This window comes from Halichondria panicea, chromosome 3 (genome assembly GCF_963675165.1).
Source record: "Halichondria panicea chromosome 3, odHalPani1.1, whole genome shotgun sequence".
In the NCBI taxonomy this organism is placed as follows: domain Eukaryota; kingdom Metazoa; phylum Porifera; class Demospongiae; order Suberitida; family Halichondriidae; genus Halichondria; species Halichondria panicea.
The window spans coordinates 2,804,494-2,829,411 of NC_087379.1; the positions used below are offsets into that span (position 1 = coordinate 2,804,494).

A 24,918-nucleotide genomic window follows, 5' to 3' on the forward strand; every position below is an offset into this window, starting at 1 on the left:
CAGTGCCACATGGTTGTCTGCGCATGCGCAAAAGAAAAGCAGGCATGTCTCCATGGTAACAGCTGCAACGCGCATGCGCATTTGAGGGACACGCCCATTTTCTGAATTATGTAATCTGATTAAAAAGAAAACTGCCAAGCCGGATAATCGAGGTTCCGGATAATCGAGGGCCGGATAATCGAGGTTCTACTGTACCCACGAAAATATTTCACCTTAAGGTAGCCAAGAGGCACACATAAAGAGATTAGGGCGTGCAACTGACTATATATCAGTCCTTCTTTTTATATGGAGTGGTGTTTAAAACAGACATTAAACACATGCAATTTAAAATAATTTTCTTCACTAAAATAATGCATACAGGATATACATAATTATATCCATGCAGATATGTAACATTCTAAAATATTCCTGGTTTAATTGATTTAGTAAACGAACAATAATGATAGACTTACAGTCAAATCCAGACTGGTCATCCAGTTCACAGTGATAAGACTTGGCCATTGGAACAGCCCCAAACTCCACCCTCAGTTTGTGAGTATCCACAACGGCACCATCGTTAATCAAGTGCAAGCCACAAAAGTTTGATTGAGAGCCCATCTCAAAGGAGCGTTTGACAGTGGACGTCTGCTCGGACACAAGACTTGTGACCACCAGCTCTAGTGTGTGGGCTCCAGGAGCTACGTCAGTGAATGTCATTCCTCCTTGTCTTTGATATCGAACTGCAGAAGGAGCACACAAATAATTATGAGAAATGTTACTTGTAGCTGTACCGTAGCTACAAATGAAAACTTAAATCTTCCTGAACGTACACTAGTGAAGTCTATAATGAAAGCACCGCAGATGCTGATACCTCAGTGGAGATGCCAAAGCTACATAACATAAAGCTATACTAATACTTAATTTTATGCACATGATGAACATCATTACTTAATTTGCTGCATGCAAACTCATGGAGTGGGTAATGATCGACAATGATTGTTGTTAAAAACGATTGATGCCAAAGTTCAAGTCTAAAATTAATGGCTGCCATCAGCAGAGCCTTGCAGCTCTCTTCTCACTCTTGCAGCTACCAATAGCTAGCTTTCTAGTGCAGAACTAACTACTAAGTAGTGTAGCAACAATCGATAAACAAGTTTGGCTACGTGCTCTTTTGAAAAGGCTACAATGGCATTCCAAGTAAGCAAAACTAGGCATAACTCGAGAACGAAGCATTATTTTGCAAATCCACGAATTAAAATCCAAGAAAACATGACTAGAAGCCTATAGAAACTCTTACTTGCACTTCATTGATCCTTGAGCAGCTGTAGCAGTCTACACACACACACAGACAGACAGACAGACACGTGCACACACACACATACACACACACTACCGTATACCTCGCTTGCGCATGCGGGCAAAATTAAAGCTACAGTTTAGCCTTGGTCTTCCGAACACCTAGGGCATGTCCCCACCTCATCCAGATGGCTGAAATATTGGGGATACCAGAATGACTCTTACGAGCCACGCCTACCAATAATTCGAGTAGCCTCTGCACGCAAAATCAGCAAACTGATGTCTATAGAGCTCTTAGAAATGTACTATAGTCTTAAACGTGGACAAAATGCATCAGTGGACGGAGCAAGGTTAGCAATTAGCTATACGTAAGGCTTCTGCTAAATCAGCAATGCAAAAAGCTTTCAACCACGTGGACACTTAATGCACAGTGCGAGTAGGTGTTCGCTATATGAATTTGGCCAAATCTTACATCTGAGATTTCAGATGATCGGGGTTCGGATAATCGAGGCAACTGTATAGGGGTTTCACTAAAACTGAGCCTAATACTTACAATCTTCCTCTACCATTTTCTGGCCGAGAGAGCACGTTACTTTGTTCACTGGCCCACTGACAGAGAAATCCACAGACACCGTACCTCCGTTGATTTGTGGGGAATTGTTGATTAGCCTCAGTGCTACTAACGCTCCTTCATTCAGTGCATCTGTAAAACGAAGAGAGAAAGAATTTAGAATTGTGCAGAACCTTATACAAATAGGAAACGAAAGTCATTTAAACCAACGTTATGATATCACTGATCTTAGGTGTATAGCCTCCAGGCATGCATTTATGCTCTTACCAACACAAACAGGTTCAGACTGGTTCCATGTACCATTGTCCAGACAAATCCTTACAGCACTTCCCACGAGTACCAACCCATTCAGACAACTGTACTTTGCCACAGATCCTGGCGTCCTCACCGAGGGGAGGGTCAGCATACTGTTGGGAGGGGGGAGCAGCAGGGAGCACTCAATTACTGCAGGGGAATGGGGGGGGGTCAATGTATACCTTAAGTACTTGTGCAACATAACTATTGAGCTATAAAATTATAGGTATCACCGTACAGTAAACCCAAAAGCATGTGAATGAGGTCAAGTTTAACAGGAGGGGTTATACCTTCCATAATCCATAACTTTTATGGTGCTAACAGAATTACTCACATGTACAAACTGGGGTGCTCCCAATCCACACTCCACCAGATAAGGCCAGACACGACCGCTGTGCATCACCCTCAAGTCGATAGCCAGTGTTGCAAGTGTAGGTGGCTACTGAGTGGACGGTTCGACCAGACACAGTCACTGTGCCGTCCAGGGGATCACTCAGAATAGGGCACATTATCGCTGCATGCAAAGATAAATCACTATAGCTGAATTAACAAGCAGGAATGACAGTGACCCATGCATGGAGTTGGTTAAGACTGCATAATTATTACCTACATCTACATGCATACTGCATAATAATATATAATTATAGCTAACTCTGCAATGGCAGTAACTAATCACTGTAATGACAATAATTCTATAATCACGAACCACCCCTACACCTATATTACAACCCAGGCACACATCACCTCACTGTATTTAAAATTGATTTCTAAGATGGATTTTCTGTTGCTCAATGTATACTCAACGGTATATGTTCTGCTGCATGCTCGGTGTAATCGTATGTATATAGGTTTAAGGGGGCACTTTAAATAATATTTTGCGAAACTATAATTATGTACACAATAAGGTTGTAGCCAATTAAGCAGTTGCCACAGATATGGTCAGTGGTGAACTGATTTTGTGACAAGGTTACCATAGGCATGCCTATCTGATCATAATGCTCATCAAATAGAGCTGTCACAATACACAACATGAGTTTAACAGAACAACAGAAGGCCTACCATCTTAGGAAGATGCGAACAAAAGTTGAAAGATTGGATGTCAACAAGGATGGGGTGGTCTCAAGAGAAGATTTCCAGCTTATGAGTGAAAGACTATCTGAGTACAGCCACCTCACTGAGCAACAAGCTATAGGGCAGTAAATGAGGTATTGATGCCTATTGCTGATAGACTACACCTTACACCTAGTGTAAAACACAGTCTTGAAGAATTGGCACCGAAAATAATGCTATCAAGACTACCAGAAACAAGAGAAGCTCTAATGCACAAAAGCCACGATCCTTTGTTTGATGCTATTGGTGATGGCCACATTTCGGTGGAGGAGTTTACAATATATTTGAAAGTGGTGGCCCCGGACATGACAGGGGATGAAGCTGAACATGCTTTTAGCATCATTGATGCTGACAAAAACGGAGAAATCAGCCGAGAGGAATTCTTAGCAGCTGCTACCAATTTTTTCTACGGAGTTGAGGAGACAGAGGCTGCTAATGTCTTCATGGGGAAGCTAATTGATTAACATAACATGATAGCTAGTAGTATAAACGGTAAAAGAGAGCAACTTTGTAATGAACTTGCGTATTATGAGACACATGAAGCATTAATTTATTTCAGGCACAACAAAAAACCATGAATGTGTTACAAAGGATTTCGGTTGGTTGATCCTACTGTACATGTAGTTAAAATTTAAAGTGCAGCTAATCGTAACCACCAACGGCATCAACATAACCGCATGTACACGTATATATACAACGTGTAATAAAATGAGCTGGCAAAGTTTGGATGCACATAAAATTTTAACAAGCAATCAACCGCCGTGAAATTACTGGATGCTTCTATTATGCACCGTCAATTACGGTGATAATAATAATCATTACTGAACTATCTGAGCATGCATAATTATATAGAAACCAGCAACCTTTGACATAGAATCCAGTACAGATTTTATTATGGCGTATTAAAGGTCACTTCGAGGTCAACTTCAACAAAAGAGTGTATGGGTAAAACATTTTGCCTGCTAAAAAGTGTAAAATTGCGATTATTATATGAAAGGTGTTTTTTTAAGCTTTCAGAAAATCATTAAATCGTTAATAGGAGATGATGATGTTGACGCATATATAAACACATTTAATTTATTGATAGGAGGACACTGTTGAAACATCTCATACCTTGACACGTGGGGGCTCTCCCGTTCCACACTCCTGTTGGCATACACGTGCGAGTGTTCCCCTGGAGACCAGCCAGCTGGTAGCCAAAAATACAAGAGTAGACTGCCACTGAGCCGGGATTATTCTCATCCGTGAAAGACACTATTCTGCCATTCTCTGGCACAGTGAGATTGGCACACACACTGGCTGCAAAGGGGTAGATCAATTATTAGCACATGCAGGATATGCATTAAATTTAATCAGTGATTTGGAGGCATGTGCATGGTACGATACCATGCACATGCCTACTAGGCGGAAGATCTACGACTAGGTAAATCCATTGATTCTAACAAAAACCAAGGCTTCAGACAGCAATACATTACCATTTCAAAATGAGGTATTTCAGAACCAACATGTACAGTACCATAGACTTGTACAGTACCATTGACCGTGCCTAGATTTAATACGCTTCTGTAGGGAGTTCTATTACATCAGGTTCAAAATGGTATAGCCTTATAACGTACAATCATCATCCTCCAAAATGACTCGTGCTGTTCGGACGTCAATGACAAAATTCCTAAAGAAAAATGTGTACACTCGTACAGTGAACTCTTCCCTGCCCTCAGGGAGATTGTCCCGGTAATTGTAGATGAAAAAACACTTCCGCTCTGAGTCACTGATGTTAAAGAAGATGTAACCAAGAGGGAAATAATCCAGTCTCTCTGCACGTGTGTATATGTGTTGTGCACTTGTTGCACGCTGGGGTTTGACAGAGTTCCATAATCTTATCATGTACAGTAAAAATAAATGGGGAATACTAACTACAGTGGTAGAAGTGTGCACTTTTTATCTGGCCATAACATATACTGCAGAGCAGCTATAGAACTTAGCGTAAATACACATTCACTACAAGAACTCAATGCACATACACAATGCACTAGACATTAAATTACTATTTGCACATAATAATACCAAGAGTAGATAAGAGTAAGAGTGTTGAACTGCTGTAGTATATATAGTGGAACCGCATTTGCCTTGACATGCGTCATCACTGTCGTTACTATTCGAGTGCTGTTAAGTAAACTGTGGTCTGTGGTTTGTAGCACTGAACTGTGCAATCACAGCATGTGCGGTTTCTGGGAAGTGTTGCTAACATAACTGATTACTATCAAGTGATGACGCAGGAGCAGGCAAATGCTGTTACTAGCAGTTCAACACTCTTACTCTTATCTACTCTTGATTATACAAATTACACATTCTGCACAGTGTCCAACCTAAAGCAGACCCACTCTCAGTCACGAGGAGGCCTCTCATGGTGCCCCGCCCACTAGGCAGGCGGAGACACACCTCCACACCGCTCTCCCCCTCAAAAGAGCTGTACACACTCTCCTCGAACGTGATCACTGGAAACGAAATCAAAATAGGAGCAAGTAGCAATAAAATTATACAGAATACTACTTATACAACATGAGGTTTAAACAGACAAAGGTCAGAAGCCATACAAATTCTCGTCAGAAGGCCGTAAGAGAAAATTAGATCTACTAGCTATATCTTATACATAAAATATGGCTTAGATTTCACAAGCCAACAAAGGTATAGCAGTATGCACCAACCAAGGGCAAACTGCGGCTTTCCCCCCATCCTCCAACAGCTGGTCGGGCCAAACCCACCACGGCCTTTTCTTGGCTATATCCAACCATGTTTCACATACTGCATGTGTATATAGACTATAATATAGTACCATCATTGTCCATGATTGTCACTGTTGCTTGGAACGGTTGCAGCTCAGAGTTTGCAGAGGTGAGACTAACTGTGAATGTTTCCATTCTCTCAGCACTGTCATCGTCAATAATAGTCACATTCACACATCGTCTCTCCCCCGACCCGATCACGAAGGCTTGGGCCACCTCAACATAGTCAAGGCCACCTAGAGGTTTATTGCACAATGTCATGTTTCTTCAATCAACGTAATACTCAAGACAAAATGAATACACCAACAGCAACATTGTGCATGACCATGCATAATATCAGGAGTACATGAATAGGAGTAAGCAACTACTATACAGCCCATACAAACGTGTTGTTATCTCACTGTGTCATGCCACGTCATACTACATGTGTAAAACGCCCACATCTCAAGTGGCCTACAACCACAATCAAAACAGTGTGGTTAATTACATACATTGTGCAAGCACACTTGGTAGAATAGGTCCAGGTGGCTAGCTCTTGCACAAAATGAAGAAAAGCAAAGAAACATGAACATAGCAATTAAAGCAACTGTGATAGAAGTTGCCAAAAGCGTGAATAAAATAATCTAGCATTGGTGAGAAAATTAACTGAAGAAGTAGAGAAGCTACCACAACTAGAGATGTACCCTGAGAGAAAACAGGTTTTTAATAATTATAATCTCTAAGAAACAGGATGATGGCTTGGTGAAGCTTGCAGACTGCCTGTGCAATCAATACAAACAATTTTACATCAAGTGTAAAGGCAAAGATGCATACTTAAATTTTCAAATTCAGTGGTACGATTTCCTACGTTGCATTGCATCTGGGGTAGAAATAAAGCCCTCAAAAGACTCACAAGTAATCGACTCAGACTATGAAGAAACTCCTACTTTTAGTGCTTGGGCATCCCTTGTTACTGCTGTGTCTCTCAAGGTTGACGTTGTTTTCCTCAGACACACAACTTGCAATATTCCATGACATTGCAAGTAAGAGATGGAGCAACTTTAGCAGCTTGTCACACCTCTAGTTTAGTTCTCTCTATACACGGTAACCTGGCACCACACACAATGCTAACTGCTTTGCATTGCATCAAACATGTTATTCAGCAAAGATTAGTTATGCCAATTCTGTCTTTTTCTAAGGTTAAGCATTCTCTAGATGATATTAGCTGAGTAGATCTAGATCTATGCTATTCTCTAAGTCTTGTATATAGTTTCAGCCTAGCCTGCACATGCACTTCACTCTTGTTGACAATTTCTACATGTAAGTGAGCCTACCATGCAGCCATACATGGTCATGTGTACACAAAGTAACCACAGTTTACACTACTACATGTGTTTGTGACGTAGTGAGATAATAACCAATTTATATGGTGTACATAGTAGTTGCTTACTCCTATTCATGTACTCCTGATAATATACATATCGTTGTTAATGTTTAAAGTTTACTAAGACTATATAGATTGACTAAAGTGCCATGTTTATTTTACTTTTCAGAGTTTTTTCAGCCTTTACTAAGATCGACAGTTAATGACAATTATTTTCCCTAGCCTCCACACATAGCTATAACTTCTAAATTGAATAGCTCCATTGCAGCAAACTTTAGAACGATCATCATAATAAGCACGAGTATACCACAGCAAGATGTACTACTTGAAGTCTTGGATTGAATAACTCTCCATTGCAGCAAACTTTAGAACGATCATCATAATAAGCACGAGTATACCACAGCAAGATGTACTACTTGAAGTCTTGGATTGAATAACTCCATTGCAGCAAACTTTAGAACGATCATCATAAGCATGAGTACCACAGCAAGATGTACTACTTGAAGTCTTGAATTGAATAACTCCGTTGCAGCAAACTTTAGAAAGATCATCATAAGCACGACTACCACAGCAAGATGTACTACTTGAAGTCTTGGATTGAACAACTCCATTGCAGCAAACTTTAGAATGATCATCATAAGCACAACTACCACAGCAAGATGTACTACTTGAAGTTTTGAATTGAACAACTCCATTGCAGCAAGTTAGAATTAGGATTGTAGTATCCACAACCTACAGACGTGTACAAGTGGTGTTAGTATGCCACATCAACTGTGTGAACTATTAAAAAAACTCACCACATTCTCCGAAGCCTAGAAGATTGATGAAGAACAAGAAAAGAAGCGCAAAGTTGACACACTCCTTCATTCTGTTATACTAGCTCCTACAATTACTTAAAACTTTCCTACAATTATAATGGTTCAGGTGCCCTATAGTCTAATTATGAAAACTGATCAGATGTCTATTAATTTTATAGTTGATCCAAAGATATATACGATAACTGACGGTAACTGACGGCAACCAACAACAAAACTGCATCACTGGCTACAAATCAAACAACAACTACACGACACACATGCACATGTCAGTGAGTATACACACACAAAGCAGCACCCAAGATTAGGTGTCCATCAGTAAATGTATATAAGTATTTATATCAATTAATGCAACAAACAGCTCAGTTTATAAAAAGTACTAGCATAGTGGAAATTATACCAAAAGCAGCCAATTAGGACATCAGTTTGACTTACTTTTAGCTGATCCATCGCTACTGAAGATCAGAGAGCTTTCCACTTGCATATTCGAGTCCGTGGTGAAGACCACACACACCTGAAACTGGGGGTCTCCTTCAGTCACAGTGTAAGAGCTTTGCTCAAACTGGGGAGCTATGAAGAGAAAGATTGAAATGCCTAATACACAATCATGCAGGGCGGTTATTTATTAAATATTCAGTTACTAAAAAGGTGCATGACTAATGACTTCACTGCGAAACACGTCCAAAAATCAGATTAATTATCACATTATTATAAACTAGAGCTTGATAATTATAATACACATGAGATATGCACTGTGGACAAGGATACCACAACAAAGAAACCTGGAGTCTTAGAAATAACAATGGTTCCTGATCCACAATCATAACTCTAGCTTTCTACTTTAGTGACCCTTTTACATTGTTCTGGTACAGGATCACTTCAGCTGCAAGTTAAGTGCTCGAATAAAGGCTGCATGTAGCTAGCCTGAGGAGGTACGACAGACGCGGTGCAGCTCAGGCAATTAGCCTTTGATTGAGCAATAATTATCCGCCCACGCCCCGTCGTATGTTTTTGCTGAAAGTAATCAGAGGCTAATTGCTTGAGCTGCACCGCGCCTGTCGGACCTCCTCTGGTAGCTAGCTAGCCTTACAGCCAATGTGCAGTTTAAGCCTCTCTCGTTTTATTCGACAACAAAGCTTTAACTGCCACTATTAAACCAATAGGCTCCATATCCCGTGGCCGCCCATACGCCTAAAGTTAATTGCTTTGTCTGAACAGTATTATGTGACTCACTTTCATCGTTATCACCAATGTAGAGCAGGAAAGTTTCAGAGAAGTTTCCAATGGATGTGTTAGCACTCTTGATCGTTATTCCCACCACCTCCAATAGTCCTTCAAACAACTCATCGTCCACAACAGTGAAGTTCACACACACCAACTCATTCGGAAAGGAAGTAATGAACTCAGTCATCTCTGGGGGTACGAAAATGTGCTCTTATCAATTAATTGGTGTTGCTTTCCACCAATCAATACTGAAACAAATTATGTGATCTGTGTGCAGTACGGTATGGTAGCATATGCTATAATTATACATTCTATTATATGTAGTCAAACTGAGAATTCTTTATAAGTACAGTATTATGTATACAATTCCCAATGCACGTATAATGCAAAAATAAGGCACGAAGGCCATTCAGGCGGAACACATGACCACGATAATATTTATCGTAATGTGCACTGCCTTGGACTGTAATTATTGTCATGTACCAACTACTGACAGCACACACAAGACATATAAGACTCACCCTCAAGGTCAGGTCCGCTAGTTTGCACAACCAGTGGCAGCTCGATGATTCCACCTGTCAGACAGAGCTGAGACACACCCACATTCTCGGCCACCACCTCTCGATCGGACAACAGCTGAGGACCTGAAGCAATTAATCACAAGGTCAACAGAATAACAAACAGATGTACATGTCAACCCGACAGCCTATAGCTATACACATTGGTATAAGCAAGTTGACTTGTTAACACACACTATACTTGATGGTAAGGCACTAGCTAACTGTCATTATCCATGATGGTGATGGATATTGTGGAGAGCACTTCCCCCCAACGCAAGTCGAGCAGACCAATCAGGAAGAACTCCCTCCCCTCTACTAGAGAGTCGTCAAGAATAGTCACGTCGAAACACACCAGCTCTTCCGGATGAGGCCTGAACTCATCCACATACACACGAACATAGTCGACTCTCTCTGTAGAAAAGACACAATCAAAGTGGAGCCGTATTACCTCAGCATAGGTTATTACATACGTGTTTCAATAATTCTAGCCCCCAAATAATACTATACATGTTGTTGAAAATTCCGAGAGTTGTGATCAAATCAAAGGTGTACGTGTGCAAAGGCTGTAGCTATAAGGATTGTACATGTAAATAGGTGTGCCTGTGTACCTATAGCTGCAGGGCAGGGTCCACCAGAACAACGTTCAGCTGAGCCTCGAGTACTGAAGAGACCAAAGCTCCTCTTGTTTGGACCCCCTTTCACACACAATGTGTCCGTCAATACACCCACATCCTCAGCCACGATGATGGACTCTACCGTAAAATCTGTGTCCATATCGGCTAATAAGGAGAGAACAAAACGCTCTAAAAGAGAAACTATAATTTTACTATAACATCACATACAGTGGTGAGCTAATTAACTTACATTCAAATCTCTTTTCAATGACATGGTTTCTCAGGCTGCGTTCAGCCACCAGTTCTGTAGAGAAAAAAGGCGGTACAGTTGTTGCATAGATATCACATATTCATACCCGCTTCTATCTACAGAAATACAGTAGGCTAGATTGACAGAGTCATATATAATTCAGTGGGTATAATTATAACATGGGTACCTGCTCTGGGGCATAAGGGAAGTGTCAGAAGGGCACCCCAGGCCCACAGGACTGCACCAAACAGCACCATCACAATTCCTTTTGTTCAGGATGTGGCATGCTTGTGTAGATGCCATTAGTGATAAGTGATCATGACATTCTTGCACTTGCCACAACAAAACATTTAAAGCTATACTGAACAAACATTACAACTTAGAATCTATGTCTATGGTGTTTCTTGTTGCTAAGTCTTTAACATTGTAGCCTGAAAGAGTTCCATTCAGTTTGGTGAAAACAGGGATCCTGCGAGGATCAGATACTTCTTCTTCGAGTGGGTATAATCCTTCCATTGCCAGCTGAAAGATGTAACAATACGTTCCAGGCACTAAAACTAAGTGCTGTCCCTTGTATTTATCATCAGTATAACCAAATGTCTGGTTGCATGGAAATTGTACTATATACGAAGCAGGCTTTTCCAAATTGTCCAACGAATAAATTGCTGGACAAAAATAGCTCTTGATAAGTTCTCTGAAGTAAGGTTCTTTGTTAGGCCAGCCGTGTAGTCTCAGCCATTGAGAAGCCACCATCTCAGCATGATGTGGTTGGAGCCTTCCGAGAACATACCCCTCTGGAATCATGTCAGCTAACACATCGAGAGCACCTTGCAGGGACCTAAAGTTGAATGAGGGATTACTACACTATTTAATGGTACCAAAATAATTATACAAATAAAATACCAGATACAATAGGATCCTGGGGACATACCCATTCCGACGAATATCCATTACATCATTCAAGACAACAGATGTTCTTTCGTGGATACATTTCAATCCATCATTCTGAGAAGTGGATCCGATAGGTCTGAGATGCTCAAGTAGATAATCAGCATGCTTGTCTTCTATACCTATAATAACAAAAGTGACTACAGCATTGACCTAGAAACAAGATGCACATAGAGCTTCACCACACACAGCAAAACTATGACTTTTTACTGTAAAATTACTTAAAGCAACGATCAGTTCGATTAGAAAAACAGTGTGAAGAACGCCTACAAGTTTAAACTATAAGTAGCCTAACCACTGTCTCATTAGCAGTTAAAGCAGTCCATGAAAGTGTCTAGTGCGCTCAAACAGCTCATTTTTGTCTCCACACACACACACAAACCGACACAACACACACTATACCCCTGATGCACGCTTGAACACACACAGGCCGGGTAATAATCGGGGCACCTTTGGGCAGTATTAGCACTAAGCATAATTCTAGAATAGGCCTAGTTAGAGGTGTGATTAGGAAGTGGTTTACCGTATAATACCTCGATTTAAGGTAACACTTTTAATAATCATAGATATAGCTTCTTTTGGAGGTTAAAAAATTGAGGTTGAAGTTCTGGTGTCGCATATTTAGAGTGTCACATCTAATTGGAGGTAACTCCACTTAGTCTCGATTTCCGGCCGCATAAAAACATGTATTTTCCAGTGGGCTATAATCGAGGCTAGGATGTGACTCTCAACCTCTATTTAGGACGCGACATTAAAATGCAGTGGAACCCCTCTATAACGGACACCTTTGGGGAACAATGTTTTGGCCTTTTTACAGAGATGGCCTTTGTTGAGAGGTTGTTTTGTACACAAACAGTTCATTTGGGACCTGGGTGCCTGGCCGTTATATAGCAGCTGGCCTTTATTCGGAGGTGGTTGCAGAGGTTCCACTGTAATTGTCATCGCAGCTGTCGCTACTTTTAGAGGTCAGAAAATTACCTGAGCTCGAGGGTGTCGCATATCTTTGGAAGGTCGCCTTAAATCGAGATCTACAATGTCATGTGATAAAAACCCTAACTGGGCCAGGCATATATGAAAAATATTACTCCAGCCGCCGTCAGCTGCATCACAACTGTTTTCCCCTTTTAGCTAATTATTTCCGATAGACAAGAATGCTCTTTCGATTAGACTATAAAAGATAATAAGTACAATTTATGCCGAGGACATTGATATTTTAGAACTATTCACGTTGGAACTCCTGTCTCTTCCCCCAGGTGACCAGATCCGCTTCAGTGAGCACAGTGAGAAGAGCCTCACTAGATGTGGCATATGCACCAATGTCCGACACCTGCAACAATAACAGGCAACAGCATACAGTTCACTTTAACATGGATTGTAATACTCACATCTGAGCGTCTTGGCCAAATATATTGACAGACTACAGCAGTAAATTCTGGCCATTTGTCCACATAGAAGTTAGCCTTCAGCCGTCCTTTGAGGGTATTTCTTAGAGATCCGATTATCTGGCTTGACGTATTAAAATAATATTAATATAATAGATTCTAATACCGTAAGACCTTTAAAAAGGCGATAATTACGAAGCCAGAGGTCGCTTCTTCTAGAGGTTTAACGCAGCTGTCGTCTTAAGACCTAGACCTGGCATTTAATTTATAAGCAGACTCCAGATATTAAATTATAAGTATGACTCACAGAGAGAGATTTTGGGACTGCAGACTGAAGACTGTCAATCAGTTGCTGGTAGCAGTCATCTGTTACTAGATGTGCTGGCATCTCTCTGGAAGTTCTAAAGAATTTTAACAAATTAAAATGGGACAGTGTGACACGCCCTTCAATGTCTTGGCTCGATTACTAGCCCTCGGTCATACTTGAATTACTACATGTATAATTATATAATTATGTAAAAAGACTATAATACGCCTCATTCACTAGCCCTGGGTCATACTTTAATACACGTAACGTTGTTCCCAGGCTTTAATAGAACAAAGTTGAAAATACCGGTACATAGCGACAGCGTTATTTTAGAGACAAGTCACAACTCGCTAAACTTAATTACATGTAGCTTTTTGCATTTTCCCTGTCCCAAACTTCAATAATATGCATAGCAATTAATTACTCCAATAACATTTTGAAGCTAAATCAACGACAACGATCACAATTTTTCAGTCCACAATTTTCCTAATTTATTCAATGCCGTTGCCTGAGAGAAGAGTCAGAAGAACCATCATCAGAACTAGAAACGGATGTGGATAACACATCACCAGTTTCCAGGATATTACTGCTAACCGGATCTGTAGTACCTGCAGAAAACAATAACAGTACGTTACTGCACGCATGAATGTCCATACGTTCAACTGCACGCATGAATGTCCATATACGTTCAATGCATATAATTATACTATTCATCTCTATATATAGCTACATGAAACTATATACGTGTGTGAATGACGAGGCTATCTTAATTTCATAGTCACTTATTACCTGATTTAAAAATCCTCCTATGGCAGCACAATACAATCACAGGTAACAACAGTAGAATCACACCCAGCACCCAACCAACCACCTCTGAGATGGTAACTGCAGGTGAACGACAAAAAAAATCAATACACACATTTCGGAATCACTTCCAACTATTGTAAAACTCCGATTAAAGGTTAAACTTAGTCTTAGTTCAGAAAGATGCATAATTATGACTGATGGAATCACCTTGAGAACAGTTGCACTGAGCATCACCAGCTGGCTCAAAAGTCCCGTTGACACAACGAGTGTTGTTGTCTCCAAAAATCATGCAATCAGCATTACAGTGAATATCCAGCTGTGTGTTGTGAGGGACCAACACACCTTGCGACACTTCACCCATGGTTGAGTTTAGCCATGCTCCAGAGGCATTAATAGAATTTGTGTTGCACTCTGAAAGTATTAGCTGCCACTGATCACTTTTACTAATTTCCACTCCTTCGTTATTAAAGACCACAACAGAAAAACAATTCGAAAAGCTTTCTGTATGAATACATGTCTTGTAGTTTGCCTGTAGGGTATAATTGTCTGTGGTTGTTTCTGAAGCATTCTCCTCACAAAAGCCCCTGGAGAATCGGAGTTGAAGTTGAAAGGATGCTGCGCTCTCAGTGCAGAAGCTGTTGATGGAGATTTGTACGCACTGCTCTTTAGTTAAAACGTGTCTTAGGTCAATACCAGTGATCAATTCATCTGCATGTAGTATAATTATGCGAGGAAATTAAACTACAGTATAGTATTCACAGTAACCATTTCACACACATAAAATAGCTGTCATGCATGAATACACAGAGATTGCATGAGATTGTACATTATATACCTGAGAATGGAAAGGATTCACTGGGAATTTTTTCAGCTGCTGTTTCCACTACTACCAAGATGCTTTTGGTATTTCCTGTCAAATTAGCAGCTTGGAGAAATGAGGAGTTGAAAGAATGTTCCCTAACATGTGCACCAGGGAGAAACAGTCTTCGAGTGGTTCGGTTATCTGATATTATGAGCGTGAAACCTTGGACTTCTGGGAGCATACTGGGGTCGATAACTTGGGGAGGAATGTACTGTGTATGCATAGAAGCCATGTGTTACGGTATACTGAACATGTCATTTGCCTATAAGGGTCAAAACATAGGTTGCATTCTTTTGAGTTGTAAAAGTACATATACTATAAGCGATAGGATGTTAGAGGCTATCAATAGTGCTGCATATCAGCCATACACCTGTGTCTATCGCATGCAAGGAATCTACAGCTGCTTACATTCCACTCCACGTGAATTGTACGAGGCTCCACTTCCTCTGTGCAAAGTATGGAGACTCTGACGCTAGTAGGACGTGTATCTGCAATTGATACATGTGCATAATCACCAAATGCAATAAATAATTCACCATCAATAATGCTAATGTTTGTGAGGGGAGGGCTCTCCAGTCCACAATCCTCTGTCACCGTCCTGACCTCAGAGACACAAGTCTGTCCATTAGCTAGCCATCCAATGCATGAAGCAGTGAAGGTCGTATTGCTGACTAATTCTGAGTGTGGGCAGGTGCCACAACCTTGAGAGAAATACAGCAGGTAGCCTCGTATTCCACCAATCACTGGGTTTGCCGGAGGAGTCCAGTCCAATCGAAGATTTCTGTTCATTGGGAAAGTCAGGTTGGCTTGGGCTGGTGGGTGAGGCCGAACTGCATAAATCAATTAATTGTGTGTACATTTCAATCACATTTTAAATACCTCCTACTCTGATGACAAATTGTTGATAAGGTTCTGCCCCAGTTAGGTGTTGTTGGCATAGAATCGTACCACCGTTCATACTGCTGTTAGCAGTGAAGGAGAGAACAGATAAGTAGCCATTCCTATTGCAGGTGATGTTTGCAAAGTAAGGTCCACATGTTGCATCATTTTGTCCTTCTGCAGAGCACGTTTGTCCCAATGCAAATACAATGAGATTGGTTTGTCCAGTGTTGATCCCCGAGCAAATAAAACTCGAGTTTTTGCCTGTCCATTCCATTGAGCCTCTCTGGAGAGGTGCTTGGCAATCACAGGAAATGGGCTCTCCTTCAGCCAGGCAGCTCTCATTCAATGCATTAGCTGTACATGCAACAAAGATATAGTTCTAGTTATAGTCATAGCATACATTCAACTAACTGACACAACTGACCTCTTACATGCAACAAAGAGTTAGTTAGTTTTATATCTAGTCGTAGCCGGCATACATAATTATATACATTCAACCAACTGCATGCATGACAACTGACCTTTTAGCTTTCTGCTACAGCTTGAAAAATGGGTGAGAATCAGTAGTATTCCCAGGGAGAGGAAGATTTGGAGTCCTACAGCTGAATGCAAGGTATACATACAGAGCAGTCATTTGGATTTTTAACTGGCTACCTGATAATCAGTTTAGACTAGATCTAGATCTATATAATTATGGTTCAGAAAATACACACAGGCTGACTCTCTACTGAATAACAACTGCAAGCTATATATGACTTACAGTGCATCATCTTCTCTCTGGAGAAACTTGGGATGAAATGATTTGGGAATCACAATGCAATGAATGTCATAACAGTTTTGAGCCAACTGTAACCTCGAGTCAAACCCTATGTTGTCATACCATCCTCTGCAGGAATTTCAACTGGGGAAGTCAAAATGCCACAAAACTGGAGGTATACATAGATCTACCACAAATATACATTCTCAAGCAAGCTACTGAAGGAAAGTCATGTGTTTTCCACCATTGAGGAAACAAGTTAACATTGTAAGCTTCCAGCAAAGCAAATCTGTTTATTCTCTTCGCACTGGTGATTCGAGCTTACAGTTAATTTGGACTGCTCAGTCATGCTCCAGGAGAGCGTGTGCTTGCAGGAGACATAGTTAATCTTCCATGCATTGTTAATGACACGGGAGATCAGGGAATAACTTCATGGACTGGAAACTACTCGATATTTGACTGCCCGGATGAGGATTCTATTGCAGATAGGAGAGTATACCTCTTTCATATTCATTTCAACAACTCACGTGTAGTGGATAAACCGACTTTTTGCAATGACAGAGTATTTGGAAAAATCATCAGCCACAATGGTACTCATTATGTGTCTGTACTCACAGTTATAACTACTCCTGCTATGAACGGAGGACTTATTTATTGCCACGTGCATGTTAATTCACGCTGGATGCATTTTCTGGAGAAGTGAAACTTAACTTGGTTGGAGGTGAGTGCACTATACCAAGTATATAATTGTAGAGCTATAATAATTAGATGCCGATTTAGAGCTATAGTATAGTCTGTACTGAAAGCACCGCAGGTGCTGATGCCTCGGTGGAGATTCCAAAGCTACATAAGAGTAAGGCATCTATAATCAGACACAATGGATGTTTAAACACTAAGAAACAAGCAGTGATAAAAATTCTTTTGCACCATCTGATCAAGCATGTGTTACTATGAATGTATGCAAAAAAAGAATTGATAAATATCAACTACTAAGTCTTCAAGAGCTGAAAATGTGCTAGTGTCTGATAAATGGTGGTAAGAACAGACAAAAAAATCGATCATCAGCTGAGAGTCACTAGTAATTATGTAAGGACAATAACTAAACAATAAAACCCCCAAAGTTGGAGTTGCAAAACGCTTGTATATGTCCATGCAGCAATTATTTCTGCTGAATCACTCGCATATCAATGATGGGGTCAAAGGTAAAAGGTTATTGGCATCTCACGTACAACTACCAAAAAACATTTAACCTTTGGCCCCATCCAGTTACACGTGATGCCAAGAACATTTGACCTTTGACCCCAATCGCTGTCTGATCATTGATACGTACGCGAGTGACTCAGCGGAAATAATTACTGCATGGACATACAAGCATTTTGCAACTCCAACTTTGGGGGTTTTATTGTTTAGTTATTCATGTCCTTACATAATTACTATGTGACTCTTAGCCTCGACCCCAGGCCGATCCGTCTCCAATTGAACGCTAGGTCGCCTCCTCGGCCTGGTATTGATTGTATCTGGGCGTGACCGGAAACTGGTACATACATGTAGTTAGAATTATTTGTGCTGTAAAATCTTCAGTTCATCAGTTGCATGGCTAAAAATACAGTGATATAATGACGGACACTAGAAATTAATACTGTTAGTCCATGTGGGAAATCGAGATAATGGCAGTACTGCGTCCATAATAATGGTCTAATCAAGCGCTTGTATAAATTGTGTAGTCAATCAAAGGTAGCAGAAACTTGAGAACCTATAGGTCTGTTCTTTCACAAGAGTGATGCTCCTTCTTCCTTCACACAAGACAGCTCACACTCTATAGCTATATCTCTGACAATTATAGATGCCTTACTCTAATATAATAGCTTAATTGTATACACATGATGAACATATTTGCATTAATTAATTTGCTACATGCAAACTCAAACAGTGGGTAATGAATCGACCATGATTTGTTGTTAAAAACGATCGATGCCAAAATTCAAGTCTAAAATTAATGGCTGGCTACGTGCTCTTCTGAAAAGGTTGCAATGGCTTCCAAGTTAAGCAAAACTAGGCATACCTCGAGAATGAAGCATTATTTTGCAAATCCACGAATTAAAATCCAAGACTATAGAAGCCTATACTTGCACTTCATTGATCCTTGAGCAGCTGTAGCATGCAGTCTATATACACACAGAGACACAGACACACACACACAAACACACTACCGTATACCTCGCTTGCTTTTTATATGTAAAACATATTAAGGCCACGTGGTGTTTTAATTAGACCCTGCATTCTACTAGTACTACTTGCATTTCAGAAATTACTCTGTCCAGCTCTTGATGTTAATATTATGAACTCTGCACCTGTTTGAAAAAACAGCCAGCTTTGCAAAATCTGTGTTCATGTGACCATCTGAAGGGTGGAGTTGGCTGAAAATTCGCTCTCTGAAACATCCACCTCTCTACAAAATGCACCTCTGTACAAACGCACCTCTCTAAAAAAATTGCACTTGCACCACCTATTTTTACTGTATAAAAAACAGCAGCACCAAAATACACCTCTGTAAAAAAAAAAACGGCACATACCTCTGTTAATTTTGGCGGTAATCACCTCCCATACGCCCCTCCTTGCAGAATGCAGATTTTCCTAACAAGACCATAATGTGTTTTGGTTTTGTTCAGTTTAATAAAGATTAGGGCCATACTTTTTCTCTGTTTGCACCTCTTGGATTGATTCCATTATTACGGAAAACATAGCTATCACTAACTGAGTAAAGTATTTTTTTTATCTTGTAGCCACAAACTCAGGGAACACTCATATAGAGTAGACTACCGAATTTCGTCAGACGTCAATAATCGTCAGCTAAAAGTCAGTAAAATGCACGAACAAAACGAGATTGATTCTAACTAACTGCACACACCAATAGGTGGCTATACGACTACTAACCAGCGAAATTTTGGATGGGCCAAGTTGCTTCCAGCCGAAGCTGTGATCACTAGTAAAAACTGTTGATTTTCGGGGAGTGTAATTTATTTCCGTTTTTGCCAAAACTACAAAGCTAGAGTTAACTGACACATACTGGGCTCAATCTAGAGAGAGTATACAGTACATGCATGGTGGAGCAATTGCAGAGTCAGTAAACCTTGCAAAGCTGCATGAGCTAGAGTAGTTTGTATCTGCCGAAAATGAAGTGCTGAGTCAGCAATGAGCCCCACCCACATTAATTGTAATCCCCCTTAGCAATGAGCCCCATTGACCCCAGAAAGCTATGGTGCATGGGGCTCATTGCTGAAGTTAACTCTAGCTGTGTAGTTCTGGAAAAAATGGAATAGATTATACACTCGCCGAAAATCGAATTATTGGACAGTTTTTTCTATAGTGATCACAGCTCTGCTAGAATCTGCTCTGCTGATCACAACGCCTCGAGGCATAAAAATGAGTCACCAACCTAAAGCTATAAGTGCATTCATGGTTTTGTTATTACAATCCCCAGCTATTTAATCATTAGCTGTACTGTAGTCATAGCCTCTCCTTGTAGGAGGTACTAGATAGCTATAGAGCTGAAACAACACTGAAGATCTTGGTGACAAAAATAAAATATACACAACACTTCTACTATGATATCAGTGGCGTAAGAAGCAATTTCTTAATGGGGGGGCTCTAGTTTTTGAAAGAGTAAGGCTATCGACATAGTGCAGCTTGGATAAGTCATCTCTATACTTAATGGCCTAGAAAGATGGGGCTCCAGCCCCTGGAGCCCCCCCTTCCTACGCTACTGAATATGATGCACAGTAGGCGTGGATGCTCAGCACAGGACTGAGAATCCCAATGCATGGGGAGCTATGAATGATAGTAATAACATCCGCTGGGTTGGCGGGTGTTTGGAGGCAAAACACGGATCAACTTCTGGCATTACACAGAAGTGATTGTGCACACATGTTCCGTTCCCAATCCCTCTCCTTCTAAGATACTGCCACGGAACAAAAATTACAATTTGGAGTCTATAATTACGGTGATATAATATATATATAATTATATTGGAGTCATATGGTTCTTGTTGCTAAGTCCTTAACACTGTAGCCTGAAAGAGTTCCCTTCAGTTTGGTGAAAATAGCGGCCCTGCGAGGATCAGACACTTCTTCGAGTGGATAAAATTCTTCCATTATCAGCTGAAAGATGTAATAATAGATTGCAGGCACTAAAATTAAATGTTGACCCCTGTGCTTTTCATCAGTATAAGCAAATGTCTGGTTGCATGGAAAATGTACTACATACGAAATAGGCTTCTTCAAATTTTCCAACGAATAAGCAGCTGGACAAAAGTAGCTCTTGATAAGTGCTCTGAAGTAAGGTTCTTTGTTAGGCCAGCCGTGTAGCCTCGGCCATTGAGAAGCCACCATCTCAGCATGGTCTGGTAGGAGATTTCCGAGAATATACCCTTCTGGAATCATGTCAGCTAACATATCGAGAGCACCTTGCAGGGACCTAAAGTTAATTGAAGAGTATTGGTACAATAAACAAGATGCAATTAAGGGTCCTGGGATGTACCTATTCTGACGAATATCCATTACATCATTGAATACCACAGACTTTCTCTCGTGGATACACTTTAGTCCATCGTTCTGAGAAATGGATCCAGGTGGTCTTAGATGCTCAAGTAGATAATCAGCATGCTTGTCTTCTATACCTGCATAATTATAACTATAGGGGTACACACGGTGCAAGATTCTTGCTCATAGTCCATTTGCGTGGCTTATGACATCATTTAAATTAATGTACATGTTGTAACAGGAGTGCATGAAGAGGAGAATCCAACTGTAGCAGTTGTAGTGTAAACCAGGTTACTGTATGCAGGGGCGTAGCTACCATTGTTTCCTGGTTGCCCAGAAACCCCCCCAGGAGCTGCTGAGAAAATTGGGCAGGGCTCCCCTATAATTGAAATCATGCAGCCCTGCCCATCTTTTCATGCACGTGGCTGCAAATCAATCATCAGAGCTAGAGATGGCACCATGAAGCGTTTCACTTTGGCTTTGTCTCAGCTAGTCTCAGCTAGCTAGCTACCTCAAATAAAGAAGACCAAGACTTAAGTTCTAGCATCAATCCCAGTATTCTCAGACTCAGCTCTAAGCACAACTTTATTCAGGAAGTATAAGTTTAGAACAATCTCAGCCACATGAAACTTCTCAGGTAAATGACATTTAATTGTGCTCAGCTAGACTAGCAATACACAATTAATTAACACCTGCCTTTTAGTATGTCTAGCTAGCTTCTCACAAACACATGTAAAAAAGTCAATGAGCAGGTGTGCCCCAATCAAGAGGGTGTGGCACCGGAAGTGGGCGTGGTCTAAAATGTCGCGGCGCTACTGCGCCGCTGATTTTTCTAAGGAAACCCCTGTCTCAAAAGTCTGGCTACGCCCCTGGTATGAGTATGATTATGTCATACCACGTCATTATCAAACCGCATTTTTAAAAATGATATCAGCATACACACACATGGTCTGCTGTGGTTTGTACCTCCAGCCCACATTAAATTTTATTCATGGCTAAGTGTTAGTGACGGATTGAGTCCGGGATGTAGAATAGAATGTGCGTGGGAGTCGCATACTCCTCTTCATACACTCCTGGTTGTAATGATAGTCCTATGATCATAATGATTGGCATAAAACATAGCTATAGGTTTGTGTATACAATGAAGACAGTGTAGAACTTCGTTATGAGGGTCCCGAGAGTCGAGAGTCTGGTGTTGATGTAGACAACATATTTTGAGTTTAGACAGAAGCGCTCAAGATAGAGAAGCAGCTAGCTGGAAACCTATTTGTGTAATGTTCGTTTTAGTGGCGGATCGTCACTGAAATGCTCCTCTTGCTAGACCTCAAGGCTGCCTGTGATGTGTGTGAGTTTGACCTACAGTCTCTCAAGCATCGCTACTGTAAAAACTATAGTTGAAGTAAGTTCACTAACGTCTGTGTGCAGACCTTTGCTGTGGGATGAGAAGTCGTTCAGAGAGTCATGTAGAATAGTTGTACTGAGTTTAGAGCGAAACCGTTGAAGTATAGAGCAGCTGGAGCAAGTTTTGAACCCTTTATCGACCTCACACTACTACCAATGCATGCACTATACCACTACCACTACCACTACCACTACCACGGTTGATCTCGATTGAACCCGATTATAGCCTCGCTTCGCTCGGATAGTCTGAAGTATTGTAATACAATTCATGCCGAGGACTTGATATTTTAGCAACACTTACGTTGGAACTCTTGTCTTTTCCCCCAGGTAACCAGGTCTGCTTCAGTGAGCACAGCAAGAAGAGCCTCACTAGATGTGGCATATGCACCAATGTCTGACACCTGCATGCAACAGGCAACAGTATACATTATAGATACTAGACGTAAATCGAATCATTATTTTGCTTATGTTATATACATCTGAGCGTCTTGGCCAAATATACTGACAGACTACAGCGTTAAATTCCGGCCACTTATCCACATAGAAGTTAGCCTTCAGTCGTCCATTGAGAGCATTTCTTAGAGATCCGATCATCTGAGTTGGTAAAAATTAATAAACTAGATCCGGGCTAACTAAGTCACTCACAGAGAGGGATTTTGGGACTGCAGTCTGAAGACCAGCAATAAGTTGCTGGTACATGGTAGCAGTCCTGGTCACTAGATGTGCTGGCATCTCTCTAGTACATCATATACATACTTTTATAAAGCTATTATTATACAGTCAGATTATGTACATGTAATTATGCCTCGAGGCGTAGCCGCACGAGGGATACGGTAAAGCTGACTGTGTGTGTGTCTGTCTGTCTGTCTGTGTGTGTATTCCAGCTATAACTGCTCAACGGTTACAATGCAACGAAAACTAACAGCTTCTATAGGCTTCTAGCCACGTTCTCTTGGATTTCGATTCGTGGATTAGCAAACTAAAGCTTCTTTCTCGAGTTATGGCTAGTTTGACTCACATTGAAGGCTGTTGCAGTTTCTTCAGAATCTTTCATAGCATCATCTGTTCCCACAAACTTTCTATTCAACTTATGAGTTAGCCTTGCACTTAAGCGCTAGCTTTTTGTTGGCTACAAGAGTTAGAAAGAGCCAAGCTAGCTAGCTATTTTAGTAGCCATTATTGGCAGACACACCCCTATTCCTGGATGTAGATCTAATGCGCATGCGCGCTCAATACCACGTGTAAGAGAATCCATTTTGCAGAATCAGCAATTTTCTTCTTTTGAGGTCCAGGTAAGCCACAAACCAACCTTTTCTTTTGCTTTACTGTGTTTAATGTTCATTCAATTGCTAACACCTATTTGAAATCATAATTATTGCAAATTATTAACCTTTCTATAACACTCTAATACTTTTGAGCGAAAGCAAAAACATGGCGAGAGGCATTAGCACAGCACCAGCTTGAACACTAGTTGTGACACAGAGGAGGTACAACATGGTTGACCTTTTGCTAATGAGTTACTGAGTTACTCCTATAATTATATTGCATTCCTGCAGCATCACAGGATGTAACGCCCACATGATATTTGTGTTGACTCAGCAGGTATTTTATGCACTGTCAGCGCTATTTTACTTTTCCAAGGCAGGAGACATTTTCTGCTAGTCTATCAATCTAAAATCTACTGTAAGTGTTACATTAACACATGCAGGAACCATATAAATTCGAAGGCCTACAGCTGTTTGTACATTATTAAAAGAAACACTCAATGCTCTCATGATCTCCACACAAAAAGAACACTTTATACTACGCTTGTTAGATCTATTAACATTTTGTTCGCCATCACAAAAGTGGAACAAATCCAGAGAAGATCTTCAAAGTTTATTCTGAACCTTTTGCCACTAATAAACTGGCTAGAGTTGCAAGATGTCATATTCGCCGTCACTGAGGTGTCTCTAAAAACCAGCAGACAACTTCGACATTACTGAGTTCATATCATTCTCTACCAGCAACACAAGACTAATCACAAGCTAGTTCATAAAGGTCATCATCGCTCAAACACAACAAGACACTTCTACTTCAAAAGATTGGTCAAACTCTGGAACATAGATCTCTCTCACTCGATTTATCGAGAATCAACTCTACAAACATTTTTCTGGGACAGTTTTCTAGAACGCT

The 24,918-nt window shown here is 40.7% G+C and overlaps 2 protein-coding genes and 1 long non-coding RNA gene across 13 annotated transcripts in view; all 3 read right to left on the reverse strand.

Annotated features, from left to right (window-relative positions):
• The window catches only part of LOC135332992 (uncharacterized), a 38,751-nt gene extending 25,105 nt beyond the window's left edge, over window positions 1-13,646 (reverse strand). For 4 of the 11 annotated variants that reach the window (XR_010393714.1, XR_010393716.1, XR_010393715.1 and 1 more), the window contains exons 1-18: window positions 13,497-13,646; window positions 13,193-13,309; window positions 13,035-13,134; window positions 11,791-11,929; window positions 11,047-11,697; window positions 10,860-10,913; window positions 10,604-10,774; window positions 10,218-10,406; window positions 9,957-10,079; window positions 9,445-9,624; window positions 8,647-8,781; window positions 6,084-6,269; window positions 5,617-5,745; window positions 4,867-5,064; window positions 4,364-4,549; window positions 2,475-2,654; window positions 2,114-2,290; window positions 1,829-1,978 (exon numbers count right to left, since the gene is read on the reverse strand). Coding sequence is in view for 7 of the 11 variants with exons in the window: in XM_064527938.1 (XP_064384008.1) it covers window positions 453-719; window positions 1,829-1,978; window positions 2,114-2,290; window positions 2,475-2,654; window positions 4,364-4,549; window positions 4,867-5,064; window positions 5,617-5,745; window positions 6,084-6,269; window positions 8,647-8,781; window positions 9,445-9,624; window positions 9,957-10,079; window positions 10,218-10,406; window positions 10,604-10,774; window positions 10,860-10,913; window positions 11,047-11,116 (2,395 nt within the window). In the remaining 4 variants the exon portion in view is untranslated. Of the gene's footprint in view, window positions 1-452; window positions 720-1,828; window positions 1,979-2,113; window positions 2,291-2,474; window positions 2,655-4,363; window positions 4,550-4,866; window positions 5,065-5,616; window positions 5,746-6,083; window positions 6,270-8,646; window positions 8,782-9,444; window positions 9,625-9,956; window positions 10,080-10,217; window positions 10,407-10,603; window positions 10,775-10,859; window positions 10,914-11,046; window positions 11,698-11,790; window positions 13,135-13,192; window positions 13,314-13,355 lie in introns of all 11 variants that reach the window. The other 7 variants (XM_064527938.1, XM_064527936.1, XM_064527932.1 and 4 more) reach the window with 7 other exon arrangements.
• Window positions 7,942-8,639, reverse strand: LOC135333000 (uncharacterized). The gene is made up of 2 exons (XR_010393721.1): window positions 8,194-8,639; window positions 7,942-8,128 (listed from the first exon to the last, which is right to left on the reverse strand). It is a non-coding gene; the product is annotated as an uncharacterized LOC135333000 (long non-coding RNA).
• A 240-nt stretch (window positions 13,647-13,886) lies between the features above and the next one.
• LOC135332996 (uncharacterized) lies at window positions 13,887-16,949 on the reverse strand. The gene is made up of 9 exons (XM_064527940.1): window positions 16,808-16,949; window positions 16,569-16,649; window positions 16,045-16,401; window positions 15,702-15,995; window positions 15,574-15,653; window positions 15,139-15,376; window positions 14,511-15,011; window positions 14,286-14,381; window positions 13,887-14,104 (listed from the first exon to the last, which is right to left on the reverse strand). The coding sequence occupies exons 1-9, from the start codon at window positions 16,815-16,817 to the stop codon at window positions 13,992-13,994; spliced, it is 1,770 nt and encodes a 589-aa protein (XP_064384010.1). The 5' UTR covers window positions 16,818-16,949; the 3' UTR covers window positions 13,887-13,991.
• Between the last annotated feature and the right edge of the window lie 7,969 nt (window positions 16,950-24,918).